This window comes from Leptosomus discolor, chromosome Z, assembly GCF_034619465.1.
Source record: "Leptosomus discolor isolate bLepDis1 chromosome Z, bLepDis1.hap2, whole genome shotgun sequence".
In the NCBI taxonomy this organism is placed as follows: Eukaryota; Metazoa; Chordata; class Aves; order Leptosomiformes; family Leptosomidae; genus Leptosomus; species Leptosomus discolor.
This window is the reverse complement of record NC_141419.1, coordinates 90,045,836-90,071,281: the sequence shown is the minus strand read 5'-3', so window position 1 is coordinate 90,071,281 and position 25,446 is coordinate 90,045,836. Positions and strand designations below refer to the sequence as shown.

General features: G+C 47.4%; 2 protein-coding genes across 4 annotated transcripts in view; one reads left to right on the top strand and one right to left on the bottom strand.

Moving 5' to 3' along the window:
* Positions 1-2,182: 2,182 nt before the first annotated feature.
* HDHD2 (haloacid dehalogenase like hydrolase domain containing 2) lies at positions 2,183-14,384 on the top strand. The gene is made up of 6 exons (XM_009959084.2): positions 2,183-2,283; positions 3,760-3,968; positions 7,035-7,119; positions 12,558-12,774; positions 13,164-13,227; positions 14,281-14,384. The coding sequence occupies exons 1-6, from the start codon at positions 2,183-2,185 to the stop codon at positions 14,382-14,384; spliced, it is 780 nt and encodes a 259-aa protein (XP_009957386.1).
* A 2,755-nt stretch (positions 14,385-17,139) lies between these two features.
* Positions 17,140-25,446, bottom strand: part of KATNAL2 (katanin catalytic subunit A1 like 2) — a 32,343-nt gene continuing 24,036 nt past the window's right edge. For all 3 annotated transcript variants that reach the window (XM_086479658.1, XM_086479656.1, XM_086479659.1), the window contains 3 exons: positions 18,728-18,890; positions 17,605-17,707; positions 17,140-17,279 (listed from right to left, as the gene is read on the bottom strand). In XM_086479658.1, the coding sequence (XP_086335784.1) occupies positions 17,140-17,279; positions 17,605-17,707; positions 18,728-18,890 (406 nt within the window). The remainder of the gene's footprint in view (positions 17,280-17,604; positions 17,708-18,727; positions 18,891-25,446) is intronic.

The following is a 25,446-nucleotide window of genomic DNA, read 5'->3' as shown; positions in this document are numbered from 1 at the left end:
GTCTGGGGGAGAAGGGGCACAGGGGCTGAGGGAGGCCGGCCCTGCGTGGGCAGCGTGGGGCACCTCTGCCATGTGCATCTGCCCCTCCGTGGCTCCAACACATCTGAGCCGTTACGAGCCTTCCCGCAAGGGGACAGGGCCTCTTTCCCCGTAGGTCCTGAGCATCTTGTTGTGTCCCTATAGGGCCTGTAGGCCCCTTAGACAGACAGAGACCAGGTGGGAGTCGAACTGGATGGTCCCTCATGGCCAGACCAGCCTGAATTACCGTATGGCTTCATCCCGTTGTTGTAGCTGTAATGCCGGCATGAAGGTGAGGTTCCCCGATGTGTTGGGCTGCAGTGGTGAAAACTGAGATACTGAAGGTTTTTAAAGACTTTCTTGCTAGGCCATGAACTTTATACTTAAAATTAGTCTACACTGAAAGCTGACTTTGCAAATAACTTCTACACTGACTGAATAAATACACTGTAAATAGAACCAACAGAGATCTAGGGTAAAAGAGGAGTAAAAAAAAATTTCTCATTTCTGTTAAACTAGGATATCCTGTCTCACTCCTTAGCTGTGTTACCCATGCAGTCATGGTGCAGTTGCTCTGCAGCTCTAGCTTCGGCTAGAGAGTTTATGTAATAGCACCTTCTTCAGTCCTCTTTTTAATCTCTCTTAGCACTCAAAATTCCCTGTGCCGGGAGTTGGAAGTGCCTGAGGGAAGAGAGTTTTTTTTGTCGTGGAGGTAATGTGAAGTCATTCAAATTCCATTCTGTTCAGGCACTTTGTCTGCAGTAAGTATTTTGAGCAGAGAAGATGCTTTTAAGCAGAGAAGAAACCTGGTGCCCTCTTTTCCGATGCAACTCATGAAGCTCCCCTAGGATTTCTGTTGTCAGCTTTGTGTCGCCAACATTGAACCTTGGCCTGTGTAGCAACAGACATACTATAAAATAAGCTTTTTTTTTTTCTTCTTATTGCAGAGAACCAGCAGGAATAATGAAAGTGGAGTTTCAGACTTTTCTGCCCCTGTGTCTTGTACCTGAGACATCAAGTTCACATGATCGTGATCACTGATAAAACTGTCTGCAAAGATAAAACTGTCCTGATAGAAAATTAAATGTATTCAGGCAGGTTCTAATCATGGTGCTGAGTACTCTGCGTGTTTTTTAGAAGTACATACGTGTTACATATTCAGCCAAAACAGCTCAACCTAAAGCTGTGCTGACTTGCTAGTGATGACAGATCAGGTAGTTGTTACTGTCTAACAAACAGGAGAAAAGCTTCTATATTGGACATTTGATAAGAAATAGCTCAGCAAACTTGCTTGTGGAGCAAAATCCAGCACTTGCAACACACACAAGGGGAAGTACGAGTTTTTGAAGACAGATTTTGAGCCAGATGACTTGCACATAACCTCACTGTTCTCTTCCCCAGTGCCTTTACCCTTTGAGTGCTGGCTTCTCTTCTGGGCTGAGTCTCCTGTACCTGTTCGTGTGACGCAGAAGCTTGCTGTAGAAAAACTGCTTGACTGTCCCCTTTGCAAGAGGAGGGCGTAACACCTTGGGGTGCTGAGTATCCCTGAGCCCTGAGAGGTTCTAGGCTAAATCTGTGCTGGCACAGAGGCAGTCAGCCACTGAAAAACATTAAGAGTCAGGGCACCTGAATTGTCTTGAGGGCTGGATCACCCTAGATCTTGCTTACAAAAATGGAGTTAACAATACCCCCTTTTGCGGAGCATTTTGAGCTTTATAGTCAGAGCACTGTATCATCACTTAGCGGTATTGTATTTATTTTTAGTTGAACAGCACCACTGGTGTCGATGGGACTTGCTGGAATGTGCTTGCTGAGGCCTTGAACCAGCAATACCAGACCTAATGATCCTCTTCCCAACAGTCTTAGCTGTTTAGAGGATTTTTTGACGCGCACAAATAAAAGCACTTAAAAAACAAATGGCACCTGATTTCCATATATAGAGTCTTTGGGAAAATACCACCCCATCAATTATGTATTTTTTTTAAACACTGCCTTTTATTTCTCTGTCTAAAGGGGCCCATTGAATACTGCGAGTAATGTTCTGAGTAATACCGGGCTTGGCACAAACGAGGCGCTTAACTGAGTTCCGTATTTTTATTATCCATTGTCTGCTAACCGGCTTTTTGTTGTTTCATTTGTTTGCCTTTTCCCTGGGGAAGGGAGGATGGCAGCTCGGCGCGCGCTGAAAGCTGTCTTGGTGGATCTCAGCGGCACACTTCACGTTGAAGACTCAGCTGTGCCGGGCGCGCAGGAAGCTCTGAAGAGGCAAGCTCCCTTTTTCCCTTTCCTCTGGTCGGTTCTGTCAGCGCTGTGTGCACAAAGGCGCTTCTTCAAGTAAATGGGCTTGAAGCTGCTGCCTTTTTACGCTGTCGTGGATAAGCAGCCAAATTTTGCTTTTATTTGCACCTGTATTAATACCTAGAGAAATGGGCGAAGGGCCTCGATGTTGAAAAGTTGCCACGTATCACCTGAGCCCCTGCAGCTTTCCTAAGTTGCTCTCTTTTCTAGATAGAAAAAGACTTAATATTTAGAGCATTTCAGCTAATTCATATGGGACTACATCCTTTACCAAAGTAGTCAAGTTAACCTGAATTACCCAATGTACACCAAAGTCGCTTCAGCTGAGCTGTTCCTCGGTGCTTTGTTTAACCACAGGAACCCGATTGTATGGCTGAGCCCTTCGATCTGTGGTGAGCTGAGGTGGAATAACGGAATAACTTGGAATAATGAGCAGGGCATCCTTTGAGGAGTTCTCATTTCATTTGGTCTTTCAGCCAAGGCTTTGCTTTGTTATTTTTAAAGTTTCTTTCTGCTAGGTAAACAACCTCAGTCGTATTTTACAAATATTTATATTTACATAAACAGCCAGGGGGCTTTTTTACCAGTTCATACTTGTGAAGGTCAGTGCATGTTTCTGAGCAGGGGACCAGAGAAGAGAAAGAAGTGGCAGGTGCAAGCAAATCTCCAGTGTTGACCAACTTTGTTCTGATTTTCTCCATGCAGTCGTGATGCCAGTGTTTTGTTTCTATAGCAACAGAGAAAGTGATGGTGGGGGAATAATTAAAGAGAACGCCGTTGAAATTGTCACTTAAAATTATTTGATTGTTTGGTAGCATGTACTGTCAGTGTAGGCCAATAATGTGGTTTTATGTGATATTGGTGTTCCTTAGTAAAGGGAGAAATGGCTGCAAAGGCTGACATAAAATCGCCGTGCAGGTAGCACAGGCTCCTAGAGCATCCTGCACCTCTGAATGAGCCACAGCTGCTGTGAAATTCGCCTGGCATGTGGTGTTCAATATATTAATTTAACAACAAGGTTCTTCAGTTTGTTTATTTTGGTTCAGATTGCTGTTGATCCAGAATACAGGGCTGGTTTACTGATTATCCACTTTGAATTAAAATTGCTTTTTAAACTCGTTACTGTTGATCATGGATGTGTTTGTTACTGCTATGAAGATGGAGTTTGGAGCCAGCGTTTTCCTCCTGGCTTTTCCTGGTAGAAGGAAAGCAGGGGAGACTTGGTCTTGTTCTGGCGTCTGTAATTCTTGCCATCTGTTCTGCCCTGCCCTCCAGTCCAGAGAAGTTAACAACCTCATGGTTCATTTGTGGCACCCGTACTCCGGGACGTCTACAGTCTTTTCGTCTGCAGCCTGTAGACAAACGGTCCTTTTTCGGTCCCAAAGAGGAGTGTGTGAATAGGGGGATGCTGTGGCCAATTTGCCTTTGCTCCTCATCCATCAGGCTGCGCGGCGCTCCGGTTACCATTCGGTTTGTGACGAACACGACGAAGGAGTGCAAGAGAGACCTGCTGGAGAGGCTGACGAAGCTGGGGTTTGACATTGCGGAAAACGAGATCTTCACGTCTCTGACAGCAGCCAGAAATCTTCTGGAGCAAAAGCGGGTGCGGCCTCTCCTCATGGTGGATGATAAGGCCCTGCCTGATTTCACAGGTGAGGTGTTGAGGAAACAACACGGGGGAAGTTACTGAGCTGCTGAGGACACAGTGTTCTCCATTTTGTACAATGACAATCGTGTGTATGCCACTAGCCATTATGAAGCCCGAAATGTGGGTCTCCAGAGTCATAAAGGTCCTTTCTTCTTTTTAAATTAACATTAAACAGTCTGAAGCTGTTTGAGGAGTAGTGGAAATGGCAGCCAAAGCCTTCAAATAGTCAGGAATTCGGGTAAAACTGTATCCTTTTTTATTAATTTCCAGTGTAAAAAAAAAAAAGTGATACTTATCCAATACCAGATCATTGGAGATTTATTGCACCTGCCAGTGCTGATTTGTTTTACAGCAAGGATATGTCCATTTGTTGGAAATCAGGTTTCCCTCAGCTATGGTACAGAGGTTTTGCTCATAAAGATCTGAAAGGACTTTGTGTAGGCGCATGCAGGAGGGTATTTTTCTCTTAATAGATTATTATTAAATGTAAAATCTCCAGGTAGTTATTGTTACTTATCTTGTAGTGAACATCTAGATCTCACTCTATGTGCTCTGATACCTTGATTAGTGACAGAAGGTTCGGCACCCTGACTTCTCTAGATTGACATCTCTAAGACCTGGTTAAAACTTGCTTTACTTGCAGATGTTCCCATTTCTCTCCCTCAGCAATAAGGGGAGTAGGAGATGATATATTCTAACTTGGACATGTCTGGCAGGTGCCTGAAGCCAGGGCAGTTAGTCCTTGACTTAAGCATGTCGTTTTTTCAGGAGCGGTGAAGATACCCACGTTTTTACCATACTCAAGCACCGAAAACCTTCTATTATATGTGCAGCTGTTCATTTAAAGTCAGGGCAGCAAAAATGTGGATGGCTTACCACTGCTGCCTGCCCCTTGCCTTGTGAGCTGAAATCCTCGTGGCTGTGTAATTTACGTAGGTTCTAATCTTGCCAGGGGCTAGACATTTCCTGTTAAATTTCAGTGCCATAGTCCAGTCGGTAATCTTCAGAAAGATAAGTGTTGAGGAGAAAAGCCTCTGTGGGCTCTGAGAGCACTGAAACCTCATAGTCCGTTCTGCCTGACTTCGTATCAAGAGGAATATGCCCCCAGCAATATTCTGTATCTGTGTTCTTGGGACGGCTTTCTTGGGTCCGAAACAGCAGAGACAGCAGCTGTTTCACCGAGGTCAGTTTAATCTCCATGTGTTTGGGATCTTTCCATCAGTTTTACAGTGGCTGATGCTAATTTTCTAAAAGATGGCGAAGACAGCATCCTGGGGTGCATGAAGAAGTGTGGCCAGCAGGCCGAGGGAGGGTCTCCTCCCCCTCTGCTCTGCCCTGGTGAGGCCACACCTGCAGTGCTGTGTCCAGTTCTGGGCCCCCCAGTTCAAGAGGGACAGGGAACTGCTGGACAGAGTCCAGCGGAGGGCTACGAAGATGATGAGGGGGCTGGAGCATCTCTCCTACGAGGAAGGGCTGAGAGACCTGGGGCTCATTAGCCTGGAGAAGGGAAGGCTGAGAGGGGACCTTATCAACACTTACAAACATCTAAAGGGCGGGTGTCAAGAGGATGGGGCCAGGCTGTTGTCAGTGGTGCCCAGTGACAGGGCAAGGGGCAACAGGCACAAACTGGAGCACAGGCAGTTCCTCCTCAGCATAAGGAAAAACTTCTTTACTCTGAGGGTGGCAGAGCACTGGGACAGGCTGCCCAGGGAGGCTGTGGAGTCTCCTTCCCTGGAGATACTCAACCCCACCCCGGATGCGTTCCTGCTCTAGGTGACCCTGCTTTAGCAGGGGGTTGGACTAGATCATCTCCAGAGGTCCCTTCCAGCCCCCACTGTTCTGTGATTCTGTGACAGAGGTATCAGCGGAGTACGTTGGTGGCATTATCAGTATTGGTTGGGTCGGGAAGGGATTGTTTTTCTTTTTGCTACAAGCGGTTTGGCTCACATTCTCCCCGTGCTGCTCTTGAAACATTTAAGCACAGTGTAGAATGCTTTAAATTCCTGCTGATGGCTGCTATTGAACTATTCTTGGCTAATCTGTACAGTTGGTCACAGGTGGATAAAAGTAATCCGTTCTTGGTTAAAGGACACAGGTGCTTTTGGGTGGTGTCGCAAATCCACATGGCATCTCTGTACATTTTGCTGTCGGAGCTGACTGAAGGGCACGCAGCAGGAGACATCAGCCAGCAGGCTGTGATGACACTCTGGAGACCTGGGAGCTCTAGTGGTCCCAGTAAAGGTGCAGAGGGTACCTTGTGTGAAGGTGGAACAAAAACCCCAGCAAGTGCAGGATGCAGCTGATAACTTAACCTGCCATAAATAAAATTTTCTGGTACCCCTGTTTTCTCCTGTAGATGCTGGTCTGCTTCCTTTGCTGGTTCTGTTCAGAGGTGGCAGTGCCACGTAAAAACAGTCATCCTCCTCCAGAGCAGTGCAGGACAAAGGAGGTGCAAGCTGTTCTCGAGGGGACAAATCCACATTAAAAAAAAAGATCTTCCAGAAGAGCCAAAACTAATCTAGTGTGGCAACTTCTGGGTGATGCTGTAATACCATCTCTGCCATCATAACCAGGCTGATATGTAAAGCAACAGTCAGGCTTTTTACCCTAAGTGGAGTTTTCTGTGACTAGAGGGAATAGAAAAACTGGACGGAATTCACTATTCTTCCTGCTTTACTGCCTTACAAAGCAGATAAATATATGTAGAAAGAGATTCTCAAAATGACAGAGATTCTGAGAGAGCAGAAAGTCGTTCAGTTAAAAAAAGCGATTTGTGCTGTCTGCTGCGTTTCCGCGGAGGCAGTGAGAGAATCAGTGTTCAACAGTCACTGTTAACTCCCCAGCTGCAATGTTGTGTTCGTCAAGAAGGATGGCAGAGTCTGGATAGATCAACACCTTTCCCACAGATGCTTTCCACATTTCTAAAAGACATAAAAGTAGTCTATATGTGATGTGTCCGCATCAGAAAGTGCTTGTTTTTGCTGTGAAGTGATTTGTTGCACTTGTCAACTTTGTACTAGTAAGGATGAATAAAATTTTGCTCCCTCAGAGTCATGTTTTGATTTTCCAGGGATAGCCACTGATGACCCCAACGCAGTGGTGGTAGGACTGGCTCCCGAGCACTTCCACTATGAGATGATGAACACAGCGTTCCGGTAAGTCAGCCTGTCCTCGTGGCTTTTTGAGTGGTGGCTATTTTGTGCTGGGCTCTGCACCTCTACATGGGTGAGGAAATCCTGCTTGTGTGGGAAGAGGAGGGTGGTAGCCATGTCACCCTTACATGGCGTGGCGATGGAGTCTTCCTCTGTGTCTGAGAGACGCTAACCTTGGTGGATTTGAGACCTTAATCGTGACCCTCAGGCAGTCCAGCCCTGGTTTTCGTAGCTTTCAGTCTGTAAATGGGCTGTGGAAGTACAGCCACGGTTGTCACCGAGGTGAAAAAGTTTGCAGTACTTCAAGAGGTAATAGACAAACTCAAGGATGTTGGGAAGTATTCGAGAGACGGCTTCTGTGTTCAAACCTCAGCCTTTGGAGCTCGAATATTACAGGGAAGGAAATCCAGTTATTTAGGGCAGATTATTCCTTATCTACCTAGTGCAGGATTTGTAGCGCTTTCTTCTGAAGCATCGTGTGTTCAGGAGCGCCCAGCACAATGTGCTGGGCTAGATGAGCTATGGACCTGATCCAGTCTGACTTATTTCTAAAGCTCTTTGTTTTGTGTGTGGATTAAGGCGTAAATCAGGTAAAATTTATCTGTGACTGTACGTGACCGAGGATGCAATAGTGTGCAGGGGCACGTAGCCATGCGTCCTTCTCTTTAGTTCTAGCTCAGCACGGCACTCTTGATTTTAACTTGAAAAAGACCTTTAGCTTCAAAGGTTTGGACGTGAGCCTGTCGCCGAACTTCGTGCCGGTGACGAGGTTTTGTCTGTTGTGAAACGCGCAGGGAAGGGTCGCCTGAGCGCGCCCCTTCCCCGTCACCCCAGCAGGGCCTGCCGTGCCTCCCTCCTGTTCCGCTGGGAGCTCTGGGAGCCCGCTGTCCTTCTGCAGTGGTTTAGGCCGAGCTGATCAGCCTGGCCTCGTCATGGAGGATGGAGCACCCACCTGCACAGCCTGTCCCGGCTGCGGGAGTGCTAACCCCTGTGGGCAGCTGGTAACCAACGTTAGCGCTGTCTCGGAGCTGAAGAGGGCACCTCCTAACACGCTGGGTAACTCCCTGCTGCGCTAGGATACGTGCAGCGAGTCCTTTCCGCTCTCTGCTCACGGGATGATGGCTACCATGCGATTTTTCACCTTGGAGCTGGAAAAAAGACTGATCTCAAGTGCCTTAATCTGTCTTTAAAACCACTGCATCTGAAGAGGAGTGTCAGTTACGGCTCACCAGTGTCTTACGGTGGCTCCTTGGAGTAGGAAGCCCATACTGTCGTTATCTGCATGCCAGCTCTGTCTCCTAAGAACATGTATTGACTCAAACTGACTCTCTGTCTGCCTCGTTAGTGCATGTTGCCAGTGGCATTGATTTTAGAGTTTTACAGCGCACTCATGAGTGGACTCTAATTTCACAACTGCATGAACTTAACCCATCGTGTATTCCAGTGCTTACATCATTTTGTTTATTGATATTTCTGTCATGAATATATTAGCTGTTGAATAATAGTCATTAGCTGCCTCGGGCTGGAGACCAGGACGCTCCAAACAAGAAACCATTCATCACGTTCAGAGTCCCTGAGGGCTCCAGGCCTCCCTGGGCCAGCCCATGCAGGAGAGCCTGCAGAACTGGCCCTGTGGAGGTGGGTGAGGTCATCCCAGGTTGGATTTGGGCTTTTGGCATTAAACATGGAATTGGACGCCGGCTCTGGTGACGGAAAGAAGGTGGTGAAGGCCACATCCAGTCCCCTGCAGGGGGCAGTGGGCCCGGCATGGCCTTGCTGCCCAAGAGAGATGTATCTGGGGGTGGCATGGCACCCGTGCTGCCTGTGCATCCCATATCCAGCGCTGTCTGGGTGGTGCAGCTGAGTATTGAGCAAGGCAGAGCCCTCCAGCTCACCTTGCCTTGTGCAGATGCCTTCCCAGCCTCTCGGCTGACTTGTCCGCCTGGAAGAAGATTTCATCCTCTGTGGATCTCTGCTGGATTTGCCCAGTGTTTTCCTGGTTCTGTGTTTCATCCTGGGCAGAGGCCCTAAGATGGGTCTGTCTGATGTTTAACATCTCACCGACTTCTTCTGGGTTTTTCCCCCAGTCCTCTGGGTTTTTTCCCCCCAGCTCTACCCCCAGGGTAGGCCGTTCTGCCCGTGTCGGTTTTGTTTGGTCTAGTGGAAATAATAATGATTGGCCACATTCTCGTCTTCTGGAGCCTTGTGCTGCGTCCATGTTCCTTGTCCTTTGCTGCTCAGATGATGAGGTCATTTGGGATTTGCATTGCTCACAGCAAAACTTAAGGGTGAATCTGATCAAACGCAGATACCTGCAGTGCTGGTGCCTGCATCTGAGCTGGTGACCTGGGCTCCTGAGGGAGAGAGGAGGCGCTTGTAAGGCATCATTCGTTTTCCCCCTAGCAGTGCCTAAAATAGGACAGTTGAACTGTGCCCTAGGAGTGCCTTTTCCCCTCCGCTGACTGTGAAGAGCCCAGGCTGACTAATTACCCGGTAGGCAACTACTTAGTTGATATCTGACATTAGGTTGGGTAAATCCAGCCCAATATGAGTCCCAAAATGAGATACACAGAGTAAGGCCGTTCTCTAGGCACCATTTGAAATGACTGAGACTAAATTTCTGGTTTTGTATACGTGGGATTTTGATGCCACATTTAAAAGAATTCTCTCAGGTGAGACCCTTCCTGCAAACTGCTGGATGGAAGCGGTTGTGGTGCTGCTGCCAAATTAAATTTTTCTGTGTCCTAGAGGCATCCTCCCGTTGTGAGCATGTCTGGCTGCTCACAGATGCACATGCCAGCTCTCTTCTTGTTGGGCTTGCTTTGGAATGCTTCGGTTCAATAGAAGTGGATAATTAAGTGAAGTGAAATAGTATTATTTATATACTGCTCAGACTTCTCTGCAAGTATGTGGGAAGGAGGAGACGTCCTCCAAGGAGCATACACCTCACCTAAGCCAGCCTCTCTGAGCAGAGCCACAGCAGAGCTCCAGAAAGGCAGTGAAGGGGCGAAGCAAGGTTTTGTTTTCTGTAAATCAGGTGGGGTTAAGGGAAAAAGATGCCCTTCTTTTTGCCCCCAAGATAACGGCCAACATTTCCTCTTCACCCCCCAGCTTTGCCAGTTACCTTCTTACCCATTGAGATAAAGACTGGAGTTGCCTGCAGTACCTGAAGGACGTGCTGTAAAACTGAACGGGAAGCGTTTGGCCGTTGTTACCTCAGCTTTTTATAGATCCTGTCTGGGGGGTGTTTGTTGCGCTGAAACTGAGGCTGGGGAGGGAGGACTGCAATAACGTTGCTGTGCTTGTTCTGAATCCGAGAAAACCCAATAACAACTCGGTGTTGTCCAGCAGGGATTCTTTATGGGGGCACCAGGCAGCACGGGGGATGGCTCCTTCCATACGTGCGTGCCCAAGCGTTAGGGTTCTTGCCTTATATTTACAGCTTTCACGGTTATTCATTACATTTCTCAGAAAAGGCTGGTTTATTCTAATTATTTCCAGGAATTCATTAACATAAGTTCCTCCCACAGTCCCGCCTCAGTCCACCCAAGTTACACCCCCGTCAGGGGTCCTTGGTGGTTGTTGGGGATGAAGGTCCGAGTCTTCCTCAGGGTTGAACTGTTGAACTTGCCCTGTGGCGCCTGCCCTGCGCCATCCTGGGGCTTTCCCAGCTCACAGAACCAGCTCTTGCTCGCTGCCCTCCCTGTCTCTCCTGCTTAGTCTTTTGTGTTCCTTGAGCCCCACAGTCTGACGGGAGAATTCCACCTGGTGTCCTTCGCTTGGCGGATTCTGCTTCATTCTCATCTTCAAAGTGTGTGTTACCCAGCCATGGAGATATGCATAAGGGTCAGTACAAATCAGCCTCCCTCCCTATCTCTAAAGGCTGGTCAGCAGCTCTTTTCTAAAAGCCAGCTTTCTAAAGGCTAGTTAGCCATTCTTTATTACAGTTCGTACCAGGAGGATTCCTGCAGCGCAGCAGCTACGCAGGCTTCCCTTTGCTGCAGGACGGGTAGCTGCTGCGCCTGCTGTAAGGGGGAAGCACCGGGCAGGTAACAGAAATGGAAGAATGAAAGTTTCAGTCCAGCTGCTGTGAAAGCAAGCCCTCTTAAACGCCTCTTTATTACTTCGCTGTCACGGGTCCACTGTTCAGGCACTGCGTGTGCTAGCGAGACACGCTCCCTGCCACGAAGGCGTCACAAGGCAAGCGTTGGACAGGAGTCCTCAAGCAGGCGTGAAGCGAATTGAGGGGCGACAGGGTAGCGAGGCTAAGGAGACGCTGATTGAGATCGGTGGAGCAACGGCAGTTTCTTAATTACATGTTCCCTTACGTTTTTTTCCCCCCACACTCCAGACAATCCTGTGTTCCGTGCTGGTTTTTAACAGGTAGGTCAGCTGGCAGGCAGAGATGGTGACTGTGGAACCCCGAGGAGGAGCGTGCACGCTGGTGTGTCGGGGCAGAAGTGGGCCTGGGGAAGGTGGGAGGATCTCAGCTGTGGGCAGGGAGCAGTTCCCAGTCTCAGACCACCACTGCAGTCCCTTCCTGGGGCTCCCAGGGGCTGTGTCTGGCCAAGACCCTCGCTGTAACACCAGTGTACCATGTGTTACGAGCCTCATTCTGTGACCCTTTTATTGTACTTGGAAGCATTAGGAATCTGCTGACCTGTTGCTTTGAACTATCTTCACTTGGAATTTTTGGTTCCCCATAGCAGGGAGCCCAAATCCAGCTTTGTTTCTAATGACGCTGTTAACTGGGGAATCTGGTGGGGTGTGAATGTGCCTAATGTCTTTGTGCCTTTCCGTGTAAGTTACTATTGTAATTCCTCCAACGTTAAAATATGAAGTTAAGGTAAAATGATTCACCTTCTACCTGGGACTCACCTGAACACCCGTTGCCGCTGGGAACACGCAGCTGTTTGGCTGTTACGGGTGACACCAACAGCCCTGAGAGCTGCTGGGCTGCGGGTTTCCTGGCAGCAGCAGCCTGAAGGCACTGCTGTGTTCTCAGTCCAAGGAGATCAAGGCTGAGGCCATCAAACTCCTACCTCCGGCCCTTGCCTGTGGTTAATGTGTTTTAAAATCTTTGCCTGGGGAAATCGGACGGGTTCCAATGTCAGGATGTTTGCCTTAGGGAAAAAGTGAGGCTGCTTAGTTAGAGTAATGGGCCTAATCATGGGAGAGATACAGACAGGATTTAAAAACAGTTACCTGTTAAAATCCGCAAGATAATATTTTTTTTATTTGGGGGATTTGTTGTTTCTGGGGAAAAGAAAGGAAGGAGCTTCATTTAACTCTCCAAATGAATGCTGGCTTGCGTTGTAATTTGGGGCTTAATGAAAGTCAGTGGGAGTTTTGTCATCAAACAAAAGCCTGTTGAGGCCTTCAGCTGTAAGTACCGTTTCTTTAATATAATTTTTGCACTTTCTTCTTTATTAATTCTTCAGGTTGGTTTTGGATGGTGCTCCTCTTATAGCTATACATAAAGCCAGGTATTTCAAGAAAAAAGACGGCTTGGCTCTGGGCCCTGGGCCTTTTGTGGCTGGGCTGGAATACGCCACGGACACCAAAGCGACAGTGGTGGGGAAGCCGGAGAAGACCTTCTTCCTAGAAGCTTTGCGGGGGACTGACTGCGCCCCAGAGGAGGCCGTCATGATCGGTGATGTACGTGGGGACCAGATACCTTACCACCTGCCTGTTCACGTAGGGCTCGTCTCCGCTGTGCGTCATGCCTCCCAGATGCCACGGGCTGATCCTTCTAAAAGCCCTGGGATGAAACGAGGGGTGAAAATTGAACCGTCAAAACTTGCAGGGTTTAACGTGTAGCTCGTGGGGTTAGTTCTCTTACTTCGGTCGCTATTGGGTCAGGCAAAAAGCACGCAGTAAATCATTCATTCCTCTGACAGTTTAATAGGTAGCTGAAAGATTTGACTCTGTGTAGCTGCTTTCAGGTGGCTGCTTAGTGACGTCCAAAGCCGAGAATGTCATGAAAAAACTTGTTAACGGTGTCTGTGACCGCTAAGCAGCCGATCTCCCGTTCTGTCCCATCCCAGGACTGCCGGGATGACGTTGGCGGCGCCCAAAATGCGGGCATGCGTGGGATTTTGGTGAGGACCGGTAAGTGCTTGACAGAGCGGTCATTTTGGGGGGAGAGCGCTGCGTTCGGTGGTCTGGCCCTGGGTCCTGGCAGCCCCTGTTCCCGAAGCGAAGGTACGCCCTGAGCCCCGGCACCAGCCCTGGTGCTTTGCGGAGGCCCGCCACTCCTGCGGTCTGTGTAACGGGGTGCTGGGACACCCCGAGCCCACCACCCCGTGCATTTTGGGGTGAGTTCAGCAGACACATTTCCCCAGCTGCAGCGTGGCAGCCTGTCAAGCAGTACATCGCGTTTAAGTCGGGACAGGCCGTTCTGTTTAACGTTTCAACGACAGGGCTAGAGCGCAGACCCCGAGCTGATGGCAGGATGGCGTAAAGTCATAGATGGGGGCGGCTGATCCTGTAGGCGTGAATTTTTGTGCTCTAATCACTCTCAAATCCGGAGCAGTAATCAAAGAACAGAGGGAACTGTTACTGTGACATCTTAGATTGCCAAAATCAGTCGTAGCAATGTAAAATCTGATCATTCAGGAACTCTGGTGACATTCCCTACTAATTACACTGGTAATTACAAAAGTCATTTTGCTTCAGACAAAAGTGGAACCTTAAGGGACTGACAGGTATTACCAGTACTATCGATGGTACCAGGGGCTGGGTAAGGTCTTTCTGGGGCGGCAGCTGCTATGCCACACATTCCATCATGTTGAAAATGAAAGCAAGTGATGCCACCCTTCCTCACAAAAGCCAGAAGGAAGGCGATAACACGATTATTTCAAGAGCCTGCAGCATGAATATCTGAATAGCCAGCGAGCAAATGGTGCCAGTACAGCAGAGTGAGACCAGTGCATAGGTGACACTAATGCTGAACCGGAGCTGCCCCTGGAGGAACCTTCAGTAGGGCCCAGCGTTTGTTTAGGGAAGACTTGTGGGATGTTTCTTGCAGGACGGCCTCAGATGGGCATTCCTGCTGCCGTGTCTGGTGGTTAGTGATCTGAGGAGGCTGTAATTTTGGGTTGGGGGAAAAAAAGGATGCTCGAAGGAGCTTGGTAAATGCTTCATTTTGTTAATCTGTTACAGGTAAATATCGACCAGCAGATGAAGACAAAATCAATCCAGCTCCTTACTTAACCTGTGAGAATTTCCCAGAGGCAGTGGAACATATCCTAGAGCGTCTGCTATGAGAAAGGGAATAGTTAGTCTGCAGAACCATCTATGCCACATCATTTCCTTTACTCTTGCTTCGGAAATTTAGGTCACAGGGTCAATGCATGCATTGCATCAGAAAACCAACAGTGAGCTCCGTCCACTCGAGTCCTGACAGGGCAGAGGACCGCAGATCCCTCGGAGGGGAGACAGACAGGCTGCAGCCAACACGGCCGCTTCCCTGAACGACACCAGGAGCGTGGTAGAGAGTTCTGTTTATTTTCTGGGTTTTTTTTTCAAGAAATCACTGATGAAAAGCCCGGTCTGGGAAGTGTCACGCTCTTCTGCTGAGTAAGCTAAACTGAAAAACCCACTGGAAATAGTCAGGTAAATAAACCTCAAAGACTACCAGAGCCTTAGTCAGCCTGTAGTGATTTCACCGAGTGAGATTCTGCTCTGCTCTAATTTAAAGGTAGAGATTATTTTAGAAGTTATTTTAATTTCAAAGTATCGCCATTGTTTAATAATAACTACTGTTGATCTCTTTCCCTCTCATTTAGAGCAGATTCTCGTTTTTGTTTTTCAAGTTTTACATAAAACTGTCAGCATTTTACAGATGTTTTAATTAGATGCTCTTATTAAAAAGAATGGTACAGAAACAAAAATCTGGTATTAAATGCCTCAGAGACGGTGAATTTTTGAAATTAGACTTCAGCAGGGTCCTATTAATGCTACAGTTGCAAAATTTCACTGTTGTTGTTTGGGTTTTTTGTTTCTTTGTGATGTTATGGGAAAAATCCTTCACGAGCCATGGGGACAGATTCCGGTTTTCACACAGTTGGTTAGTAGAGCTGTAAAATGAAATTTAATTCTGCGGCATGCGATGCTTTTCCTACGCGCTAAATCCACCAACGTGAACCAACTTGGTAATGACGGCAGATAGCTTTTGTGGTCCTTCTGTAGACTGTAGTAATCAAAGTCCTTTACATGTGTTTTACAGTGTTCCCGAGTGTTAAATTATTAGATTATAATTACACCTTACTGGAGTATTAACCTTATTGAAAATACAGTTTTGTGCTAATGAGCCATGCTTGTTCTTGGTAAGAAAAATCATCGTGATGCATGAAAGGGAAGCTCTGCGTACGCGGAAGAGTGTCTGTCTGCAGTCTGACTTGGTGGGTGCTCACCTACATTCAGATTTAATCTCTGAGACAGAACATGTGGGTGGAGTAGACGCGGCAGTAGAAACACAAGAAACAACAGACCTCCCCAGGAACAAAAAAAAAAAAAAATCTGTCTTTCACTGCTGTTTGTGTGCCCTCATAAACTGCAACCTACAGTTGTAAGTAAACTCACACACCTAGCGTTCATGCCAGCAGTTCTGAACCTGGGTTAGTTTCTGCTTGGGGTCCCTCAGGGAGGTCTTTGGCCCGTGGTCAGCATTAGGTTCAGGAGGCGAGAGATCTATAAGCAAAATCCCGTGAAGATGTTTCCCACAAAGACATCTGGCAACGTGAGCGATGCTGGAGCAGACAAAAAGAGACGGAGCGTGCTGGAAAGCGTGCGAGACCGCGGTACTTAGAAAAGCAGCTGCAAGAACACCGGGAGAACTGCAAAGAGGGTGGCTGTCTTGCCAAGCAAGAGGGAGGGTAAGGGAGGGGCCGCAGTGAGATACAAAGGTCTGACAACGGGACTGATTAGAATTTCCAGTTAAAAGATTGCAGGTCACGTGGCAGTCCTGACTGCTTACCCGGCCGTGTTTGTAAGCAGAAAAGTCTCCAACGTGGCTAGTGTTCACCACTGTGATGCAGTGACTTGTTTGTGTTTTATAACCAGTGGGTAACCACCAATCCAGTTGGTGGGTAGATTAGCCTAAACCTGCTTGTTTTCTGCAATGTCTCCAAGTTCCTCTAATTCCTTTCTTTTCCACGTGAGAAATCATAAAACCACAGGCTGGTTTGGGTTGGAAGGGACCTCAAAAACCACCCAGTTCCAACCCCCTGCCATGGGCAGGGACACCTCCCACCAGACCAGGTCACTCCCGGCCCCATCCAGCCTGGCCTTGAGCACTGCCAGGGAGGGGGCAGCCACAGCTGCTCTGGGCAGCCTGTGCCAGGGCCTCATCACTCTCAGGGTGAAGAACTTCTTCCTTGTACCTAGATATATCTAAATACCCCAAACCAACGGGAAAGTAACACACTCGGCACATCGAGGCTTTGATCTCTGAAAACGATGACGGACAAACCGAATCTACAAGGCACTGCTGAGGCCCCGAATGTCACTGCCAGCAGTCGCTTACTGTGTTTCATTAAAAAGGGGGCAGGTCTCTGCTGCTGCAGCTGCGCTGACCGCGATGCCCGAGTGAGTCTTGGCAAGGGAGAATTACCCGGATCATCTAACTGTTCTTGACAAGCTTTGTGCTCCAGTTTCCTCTCCCAAACCTGTAAACAACCATCATGAATGGAGACAGACGAGCAAGCAATCTCTAAGTCTTTACACATAAAATTCAGGTTGGAGTCTTCACGACATAGCAACTGCCATTATGTTGTTTCCACGAAGAATGTTTTTTGGCTGGTCGTTGAAAACGACTAACAGAAAATATCCAAACACTCCCCCCTCCCCAAATTAAGTTTTGAAAGTGAAGAGTTCCCCCTGACATTTTTCACTGCGTTGTCTTCCCTGGAAACCACAGCAGTTCCTTCCCCATCACCATTCGATCCTTTGGAGGCAAGGCGATGCCATTTTGTATAGCAAAAGTCTTGGAATTTTTCAGTCTTTTGGGGGTTTTCCTTTTCAAACGGACTCAAATTCTCTCTGCCAAGCCGTGTACTTCTGGCTTAGATTCTTTGCGGATGGTTTGGTGTGGGTGATCACATCCAGGAAATCTGCTGTTGTGATCGTGTCTAGTCGGATCACGGGGAAGTTACTGTTACCTGAAGAGAGGAGAATCGATTAAATACTGTTATTAGTACCAAAAGGCATTCTTTTATGTCCCCACCTAACGTGACACTTAATATATGAAACCAAAAGAATAAACCTAGTGAGATAAAGAAAAAAAAAAATCATATTTGTGCACAGATTGCAGATGCTGACAGCTTTAAAAAAAGGCCTGATTTTCAGAAATGTTAGCGTAGGTAGGGGTTTTAGAAAGGTACAGCTTACAACTCTTCTAAGCAGGTAACAGAGCTCCACCTGCTGGGGTCAGCATTATCGTTTCAGCAGTAAATCAGCGCTTCTCTCTGCTCAGAGCTGTGGTACCTGGCTGATGATTCTCAAGAGCATCAAAAATCTTCCTCACTGGTCTCATGGCTGCTTCCTTGCACACGAGCTTGATGTCTGAGCCCGAGTACCCGTCTGTTTCCTGTGACGGGATCAGAATGACAGATTACAGCTTACAGGCTTACAAATTAAACAGGAATGGCACTTACAAGCATGTATATATTTATATTAAATATTTGTCTACTCCTATCTGAAATATATGTGTGTATATATACACATACATACACACACACACACACACACACATATATATTTTTATGTGTACCCTCCCCTCAACACTATGTTGCTTGTTCGTTTTGAATGCCCACAGTACCTTGTAGGAGCAAGGAAAACGACTGGGCATTTTCTTTCTAAAGGGCATTTTTTCCATAGATCGAATAAAACCTGCCTTTCTGTATCCACTCCCAGCTTTCCTGTTAATAAAATAACTATATTCCCTCATTAACATTTGTGAAACAAAAACTGAGCAGTATTCTCTCTGTGAACAGACGTAAAAAAAGGGCCAACTGGGTAAGCTGTAAGGTATTTTCAAATAATTTAGGACGTGACAAAGGGCTAAGTGACGAAAGCCTGGGTATCTAGTGAATCTTTTCGCTGCCTAAAAGCTCTTTTCTCCTGCAGCAGCGGAGCTGTGACAAACCTTCCCTACACAATTAACTGTTCGTTACCCCAATGAATTGGAAGTGCTCCCAGCTCGGTGAGAAGAGCGATAAAATATATTGTTGCTGGAAGTCTCCCTGTATTTAAGGCTGAAAAGTTGGCCCAACAGAGAGGATCAGAATGCACCATTTTGCAAGCGGAGCTGTGTGAAACCAGTGATTTCCACGGCACTCCGAGGTATGTGCCTCCGAAATGCTCAGCCCCATGTCTCGCTGGTCTCCCTTCGTCCCCAGGCCTCAGGCTGAGCTCAGGTCCTTCCCCCAGCCCTGTAGGTCGCAGCTGCTGTATACAGAGGTGCCGTCCCAACCTTCTGCCTCAGACCTCTTCTGCCACGACGTGATCCCACCGCTGTGGGTGACAAATGTCACTCGTGCTTGCGGTTCCCGCCCAGGAAGACCTCAAGCGCCGAGCGGGCACCGTCCCTGCCGCAGCGCTGTCTCACCTGGCCCAGCAAGCTGTAGTCCAGATCCGTTCTCAGCTCCACGCCTCCGCTGTCGCTCAGAGGGGGCAGCCAGTGCTGGATCATCACCCGCCGCGCCTCTTTACTGGGGAGGTCCACCAAAATCCTCTTCTCCAACCGCCGCAGCATGGCAGAGTCCAACTCCCTGCAAGCAAAGGAGGAGAGGAATCGCCTCAGCACGTGTCGCGGCAGAGGCGTGCCGTCGACAGCAAGCTCCTCGCGTCCTCGCTGCGGGGACTGACGTTTTTCAGCCCCACCTGTAACTGTGTCAATGTAATTTTGAAAAAAAAAAAAAAAAAAAAAAAGAAAGTTAATTATCCAGTGTATTCCCGTTCAGTACGTTAGCGATAGGCTTGTGACAACGAGGCTTAACAATAACCCTCAGAACTCACCCGCAGCACGTCTCATCAGTAACAACCTCTCTCTTTCTCCCTTTGCTGTTAAGGAGACACTATAAATTGTCTGGCTGGGGCACTGTCAGGACTAATTAACAGCTACTTGGTAAGGGATGCTTAGTAGGTGTAACATACAGACTGAAGGTCTGGGATGCGAGGGCCACGTCTACGGCACAACAGGACATTGATCTGAGGCTGCTCCTGCAATACAAATTATAAATAACACAGCCACAAAGGAAAATATCCTTATAAAAAGGATCATGTGGAGGATGGACAGGCTGGATAAATGTGTCAGTGAGCCAAAAACCATGATCCTGTCAATGCCAACGCTTGATAAAAGTGTTTTGCCCAAAAAAAGAGAAAAAATTAAAAAAAAAAAAGGAAAAGAACAAAGTAAAATACAAAAGGTTGGGACTAGTCTTCATTTTTACTTGCTTGTGATGCACAGAGAAAGCTTGAAAGAAAAATGAATGCTTCCTTCTGTTCCTTTCTCAATTTAATCACCATCTAGAAACAGTCCTTGCCAGAGCCACGGATTCTAGCGAGTGTCAGGAGTGCTGGTAAGCCCGGCGAGCCGGCTCCTCTCAGACGCACATCCAAACATTTCAATTTAATTTAATTTTTTTCTCAAGTGCTTTTCAGCTGTTTGCATCTAATGGCAACACAACCAAACAAGTGAATACAAATTCTTACTGCAGTTCGTCCCTTGTCACTTGTGTAATGGGAACGGTCTACAAGTACCCCAGTCAACCATACAATTTTCACGAACAAATAGCTGCTACAAAATATTTACTCACTGGTAAGTCTCCAGTGCCTTCCAGAAGCTGCTCTGAGCAATTATCTTTCCAAATGCTGTACCAATCTTTCTCTGCTAGTCTCATTCAATCACAGACTTGTTATTCCAGTCCATAGGAACCCAGAGGACAAAAGGAATTCGCTCAGATCCATCCCAGTACTTATAATCACGGCCTCAGAAATAAATGCCCGAGTTTGCTGATCAATGGCTGTTGGTATATTGACGTTATTATTATTTTTAAGCTGTTTAAGATGCTGCCCAACATTCAGTGCAATGCTTCTTGCACAGGGTGCCACCCAGAACGGACAAAGAACCACGTTAGTCCCCACTCTCCTTCCAAATGTATTTTTCAGCTCAACTTCTCCTCCAAATTGATTTGCTTGGCTGGAGATAATTACTCTCTGGCTGACTAACCCCTTGGCTGTTATTTATCCGTATTACCATCCCCTGCGCAAACATGGCCAAAGTTCTCAGGTACTCTAAACTGCCCTTGCAGGCAAAGGACAACCACAGCCAGAGTCCCTGCAAATACCCTACAAATCCTCTAAATGATGATGTTTTCCATCACGCCTCCTGCTTCACAGTGCTCCTGGGGTGTCCCCCAAGGTCACAGTTTCGGGTGCTCCCTAGCCATGTTCTGTAAATAAGGCTGCCCGTACACAAAAGTTGCTTTATTTATCCAGAAAGGTTACAGCGACCTCGCTTGTTGGCTAAAGGGGAAAATAAAGACACGATGGTTTTTTGGTATCTTAAGTGTTTAGGTTGTTCGCTAAATTGTTTTGTTAGTGATCAAATACAAGGTTACGGGACATTAACCAGAACAGAATAATAAGCACTGAGCCAACCCAAATATTCTCTGAAACAACAGCCAACAAAAGTATTAAGAAATGCTCATGAAAAGATACGCAAAGTTGTACAGGACCTATAAAAGCGGGTGATTTTTCAGAGCTCCCCCAGGCTGACATCAGGAGGCATCACGTCATGTTATCCCTCCCAAATTTCATGAAGATAAACAAGACAAACACCTATTTTCATTTCCAGAAGGGAGAAGGGTAAAAAAAATGCATTTTAGGCGGAAATCCAGAAGGCATAAGAATTTAATGCATTTTAGGCAGAAATTAAGAGACCCAAACAGCTCCAGAGGTGAACCCAGCAACACCAACAAGGGCTGACTGGTCCATAATTAATCCCCGCCTAGCGCGATCATCACCGTGGTGCTGTGAAGGAAAAGGCACTGAGAACGAGCGACCTCGTCCTTCCCGCCTCCCACCCTCCCCTGCAGACGGCCTGGCCAGGGCCCCCACAAACTGAGGGCTTGTTCTCACTCCACGTCTTCTCCTGCTCCTCTTAGGGCTTCCCTACACCGTCCTCGGCTCTCCCGCACCGTGCGCTGCTGAGAGTGAAGCAAGGGGCTCCCCACGGGGCAATCCCTGATCTGATTTGGGTTTCACAGCCCGCCTCATCTCGGCCGTGCGCTCGCGGCTCCGACAGCAGTTAGGCCTGAACAGAAAGGAAAAGTCCATCAGCCTGCCCAAAAGCTTCACCCGCCCTGAGGGTGGGGAGGAGAAGCAGCAGCACTGCAGTGGAAGTCGAATTAAATGCGCTATTAGGAAGCATTCACTACCGTGGTTAAGGATCACTTTAGTTCTTCGCTAACGAGGCCTTTATTTTATTTAATTATGTTGAATCATTTCGGCAGGTCATCTGTCAATAGGAAGTGCCTTGCTGATGAGCAGCAGGAAGAGAGGCTGGGCAGCAAGCGCTGGCTGAAGAGGAAGATCAATAGCTGCAGTGCAGCTTAGGACAACGTAAAGAGCTTTGTTTAGGCTTCTTTTCATTCATCTAAAACCAGCTTGGTACTAATTTTTTTTTTTTTTTCATGATCAATAAATATCCAAGTTAAACAAATCTCTTGAAATCCAGCTTAACACCAAATGTTTGCAAGAACACAGGGCTGTGCAGTGAAGCCACAACCTCGGGCTGCAGTACTATTTGAAACGTTGTATTTTTAAAATTTTGTTATGAAATATCCCTGTGCAGCTGAAGCCTGAGGTCTTACAGGAGGACTGAATGTCACCTAATACTCAGGATGTCGCCCAGGGCCACATCCAGCCAGGAGGTCCTCCTCTCCAAGGATGGACACTCCAAAACGTAAAAAAAAAAAAAAATCTGTAAACATACAGCTGAGATCTCAAAGGGGGTCCAAACCCTGCCGACCTCTCTGGAAGCAGACACTCCCAAATTCCTTGAGGCTGTGAGCCTCAGTGACGACGTAAGATGCTCACGGCTTTCACTAGCTTTCCGTCCCCCTAAACCACCCTTCTAAGCATGCACTCAGCCCCACCTTAGAGCATATGCTCTACGGCAGGCACACTCCTGCCAGACAACTTAGTCGTAGGTTGGATTTGCTTAAGAGAGGGCAAAAATCCTTCCTGCCCATGAGCAGCGTTGAGAAAGTCCAAAAGGAAATCCTAAGCTCTCGGGTATAAAACTTTTGAAAGTGTCACCTCTTACAAAGACACTTGGAGAGGAGATACTGCTTTATTCGGGCCCGGGTGCTAGGGGTACTTCACACAAAGCTAGCACGCCCTCGGACACCTGTGTCAGTCATTTATACACACAAAATGCACCTCTCCAATTACATATTCATTACTATGACCAATTATTCTCATCCGGTCACTAGCGCTCTATTTCGCAAGGTCAGCAGTCCCTTCTGCGCCCTGCCCAGGAGTTTTCGGGGGTCCCTGGTGCTTGTGGGCAGTGGAATACCCTTCCTCACATCATCCTTGATTAGGTATTGATTCATCTCAGCACACCAGTCCACTGATGAGCTGCTTGCCAAAGTCCTGAAGAAGATGGGGATGCTCCTGGAGGCACCTCCTTTCTACCTCTAAGCCCATGTTTTCACTTGAAGTGATTAGTTACGGAGCTGTTTTCTCTCTGCCATTATTTATAAGTTTCAAGGTTTAGTTGTCTTCCTGACAAATGCTAAACACTAGACAAAAGGCTAGAAAGCCAATTAGGCCTTTGCTATAGGCCTGAGAAACAATTAGGCCTCTGCTACAGGCCTGAGAAACTGTTAAGCCACGGCCACCGGCCTGGTCCTTCGGGCTACAAAAGCAGGAGCTGGCTTCTCACAATGGCTCAGCTGCCACCCTTGTATCAACAGAGATTGCCGGCTTTATGTGGGAGCAGTTCCCCCAAGAGAGAAATCTTGTCATTTTGGATCTACTTTAAAAAGAAGCTGGGTCATTTTTGATGTTTCAAAGAAGAAATTTCGCAGAAATTAGCATTTCAGAACTGGAAAATGATCCAAAACCGAAGGTGTAAAACACTCAAAACTGTATTCTGTAATTGTTGCGTGGCTTTCCAGAAGGAGTTCTATCGGTTGCATAAGGCAGACACTCGTTAACAAGACACGTGCAGGAATCTCCTTCCGCAGAAGCGTACAGAGGTCAGCCTCGTGCTTACATTAACACATCTCCAAGATCCCTGGAGACGGCACCAGCCACACGGTGACCTTCAGACCAGTTGCTGTCTCTGAACTCTTCCTCGGTGGGTTTCAAATACCCAATTTTTCCTTTCAAACCAGTGTGTAGAAAGACACGGATCCTCTAAAGACACCTGATCCTTTTTAATACTGCCATGCTGCAGCATTACATGTGAAGCTTAGCTACTCACAGGACAATTTAAGAGACCACGGAAAGATGCAATGCACTGCTCAGAGTTTCTCTTTCTAAAACGGTAACGATGCTACAATAGCATAAACATTTATAGTGTATTATGAACGAACCGTAAGGAGACAAATGGATTATTAACGTATTAATTCTCTTTCAAACTTAACTGTTCGCCCACCCAGGAGCTATTTATTTTTCAGCATTTTCTTACACAACTGGAACATAATTAAATCAAATTCTGCTCAGTTCCTTTCATGTAGATACTGTAACACAAAATGAGGTGGATTTCGTACTGATTTAAATTCATGAGTTTGTCCACGGCATAAATCCCCCAGACCAAAACACAGACTCCGCTATTATGGCTCTAAAATCCAGTGATGCCTTGTGCTCACACTGTTGGGCCAGGGTAGGAACCAGCCTAACTTGTACATCTAATTTCTACATAAATTTTAGGTGTCCACACAGCCATTCTTCCAGTTAAAGAGCCTGAAAGCCCCGGGCAGGCCATGGAGAGAGGCAGAGGAAAGCCCCCCCGAGAGATGTTGCCTCTTTGGCACTTGAGTTTCAGCAGGTAAGTTGTCTGCCTGGTGGCTCTCAGAAGCATCCTTCCTTGACTCTATGGGTAACAAAAGGTTTTGCATTAGGAAAGAAAATGTAGGAAGACAGACAGGCTTGTAGAAGGAGGCAGAACGGATCTCTTCCCGTAACGGACAGAAACTCCAGCCTTTACATCAGAGAACTGTGCAATTCTCAAGCGAGTTCCTAGGTATTTATTTTAATTGATCTAATTTTAATGCCGGGTACTGAAGGGTAACACACTGCCTGTTTTTATGCAGCAACTGTGCCCCTGTGCCCAACTTAGAAGGCTACTTCCCTTAGGCTTTCTTACGTTCAGAAGAGAGAAATACTTTGAATTACGCTGACAGTACCTAGATTAGGTCCCTGCTTCGACTTACAGCATCACAGAATGGCTGAGGCTGGAAGGCATCTCTTGGAGATCATTCAGTTGCTCAAATCAGGGTCAGCCAGAGCAGGTTGCTCAGGGCCACATCCAGTCAGGCTGTTGTCCTCTCCAAGGACAGAGACTCCACAATCTCCTGGAGTTTGGTCACCCACGCTTGATCTTTCATGAGATTCCTGTGGGCTCATTCCTCCAGCCTGTCGAGGTCCCTCTGAATGGTAGCACAACCCTCTGGGCTATCAGCCACTCCTCCCCGCTTTTGTATCATCACCTGCAAACTAGCTGAGGGTGCACTCTGCCCCGTCTGTCCAAGCCAACGATGAAGATGTTAAACAGAACTGGCCCCTGGGGGTCTCTCAATCGCTCCCGATGGCTGCATCTGTTGTTTCGCTGTTGGCTGCCTCAAAACAGGGGAAACTTCTACCTTAGGTGCCAAAATTATGTGAACACTGGCCACAAAGTTAACGAAAGAAGATGGACCGGGGTAAAACACCCTCTGCTCATGATGCAGGAAACACTGTATGGCAGAGCTGTCCACAAAGCCATGGAGGTTTGGGGACCCATGTCCTCCTGCATCTCTTCTCCCAAGGAACAAGCAGTAGGACGAGAGCAAATGGCCTCAAGTTGCGCCAGGGGAGGTTTAGGTTGGACATTAGGAAGAATTTCTTCACGGAAAGGGTTGTCAAACCCTGGCACAGGCTGCCCAGGGCAGTGGTGGAGTCACCATCCCTGGAGGTGTTCAAAAACCATGTTGATGTGATGCTTGTAGACATGGCTAGTGGTGGGCTTGGCAGTATAGGATTAATGGCTGGACTCGATGATATTAAGGGTCTTTTCCAACCTAAACAACTCTGTGATTCTATGACTCGGGC

What these genes read in the sequence shown, in the direction of transcription:
- HDHD2 (XM_009959084.2), top strand. Translation starts at nt 2,183, where the DNA reads ATGGCAGCTCGGCGCGCGCTGAAAGCTGTCTTGGTGGATCTCAGCGGC. An exon ending in GCGCAGGAAGCTCTGAAGAG is followed by an intron (nt 2,284 to 3,759) that starts GCAAGCTCCCTT and finishes CTCATCCATCAG; the next exon opens with GCTGCGCGGCGCTCCGGTTA. An exon ending in ATGATGAACACAGCGTTCCG is followed by an intron (nt 7,120 to 12,557) that starts GTAAGTCAGCCT and finishes TTAATTCTTCAG; the next exon opens with GTTGGTTTTGGATGGTGCTC.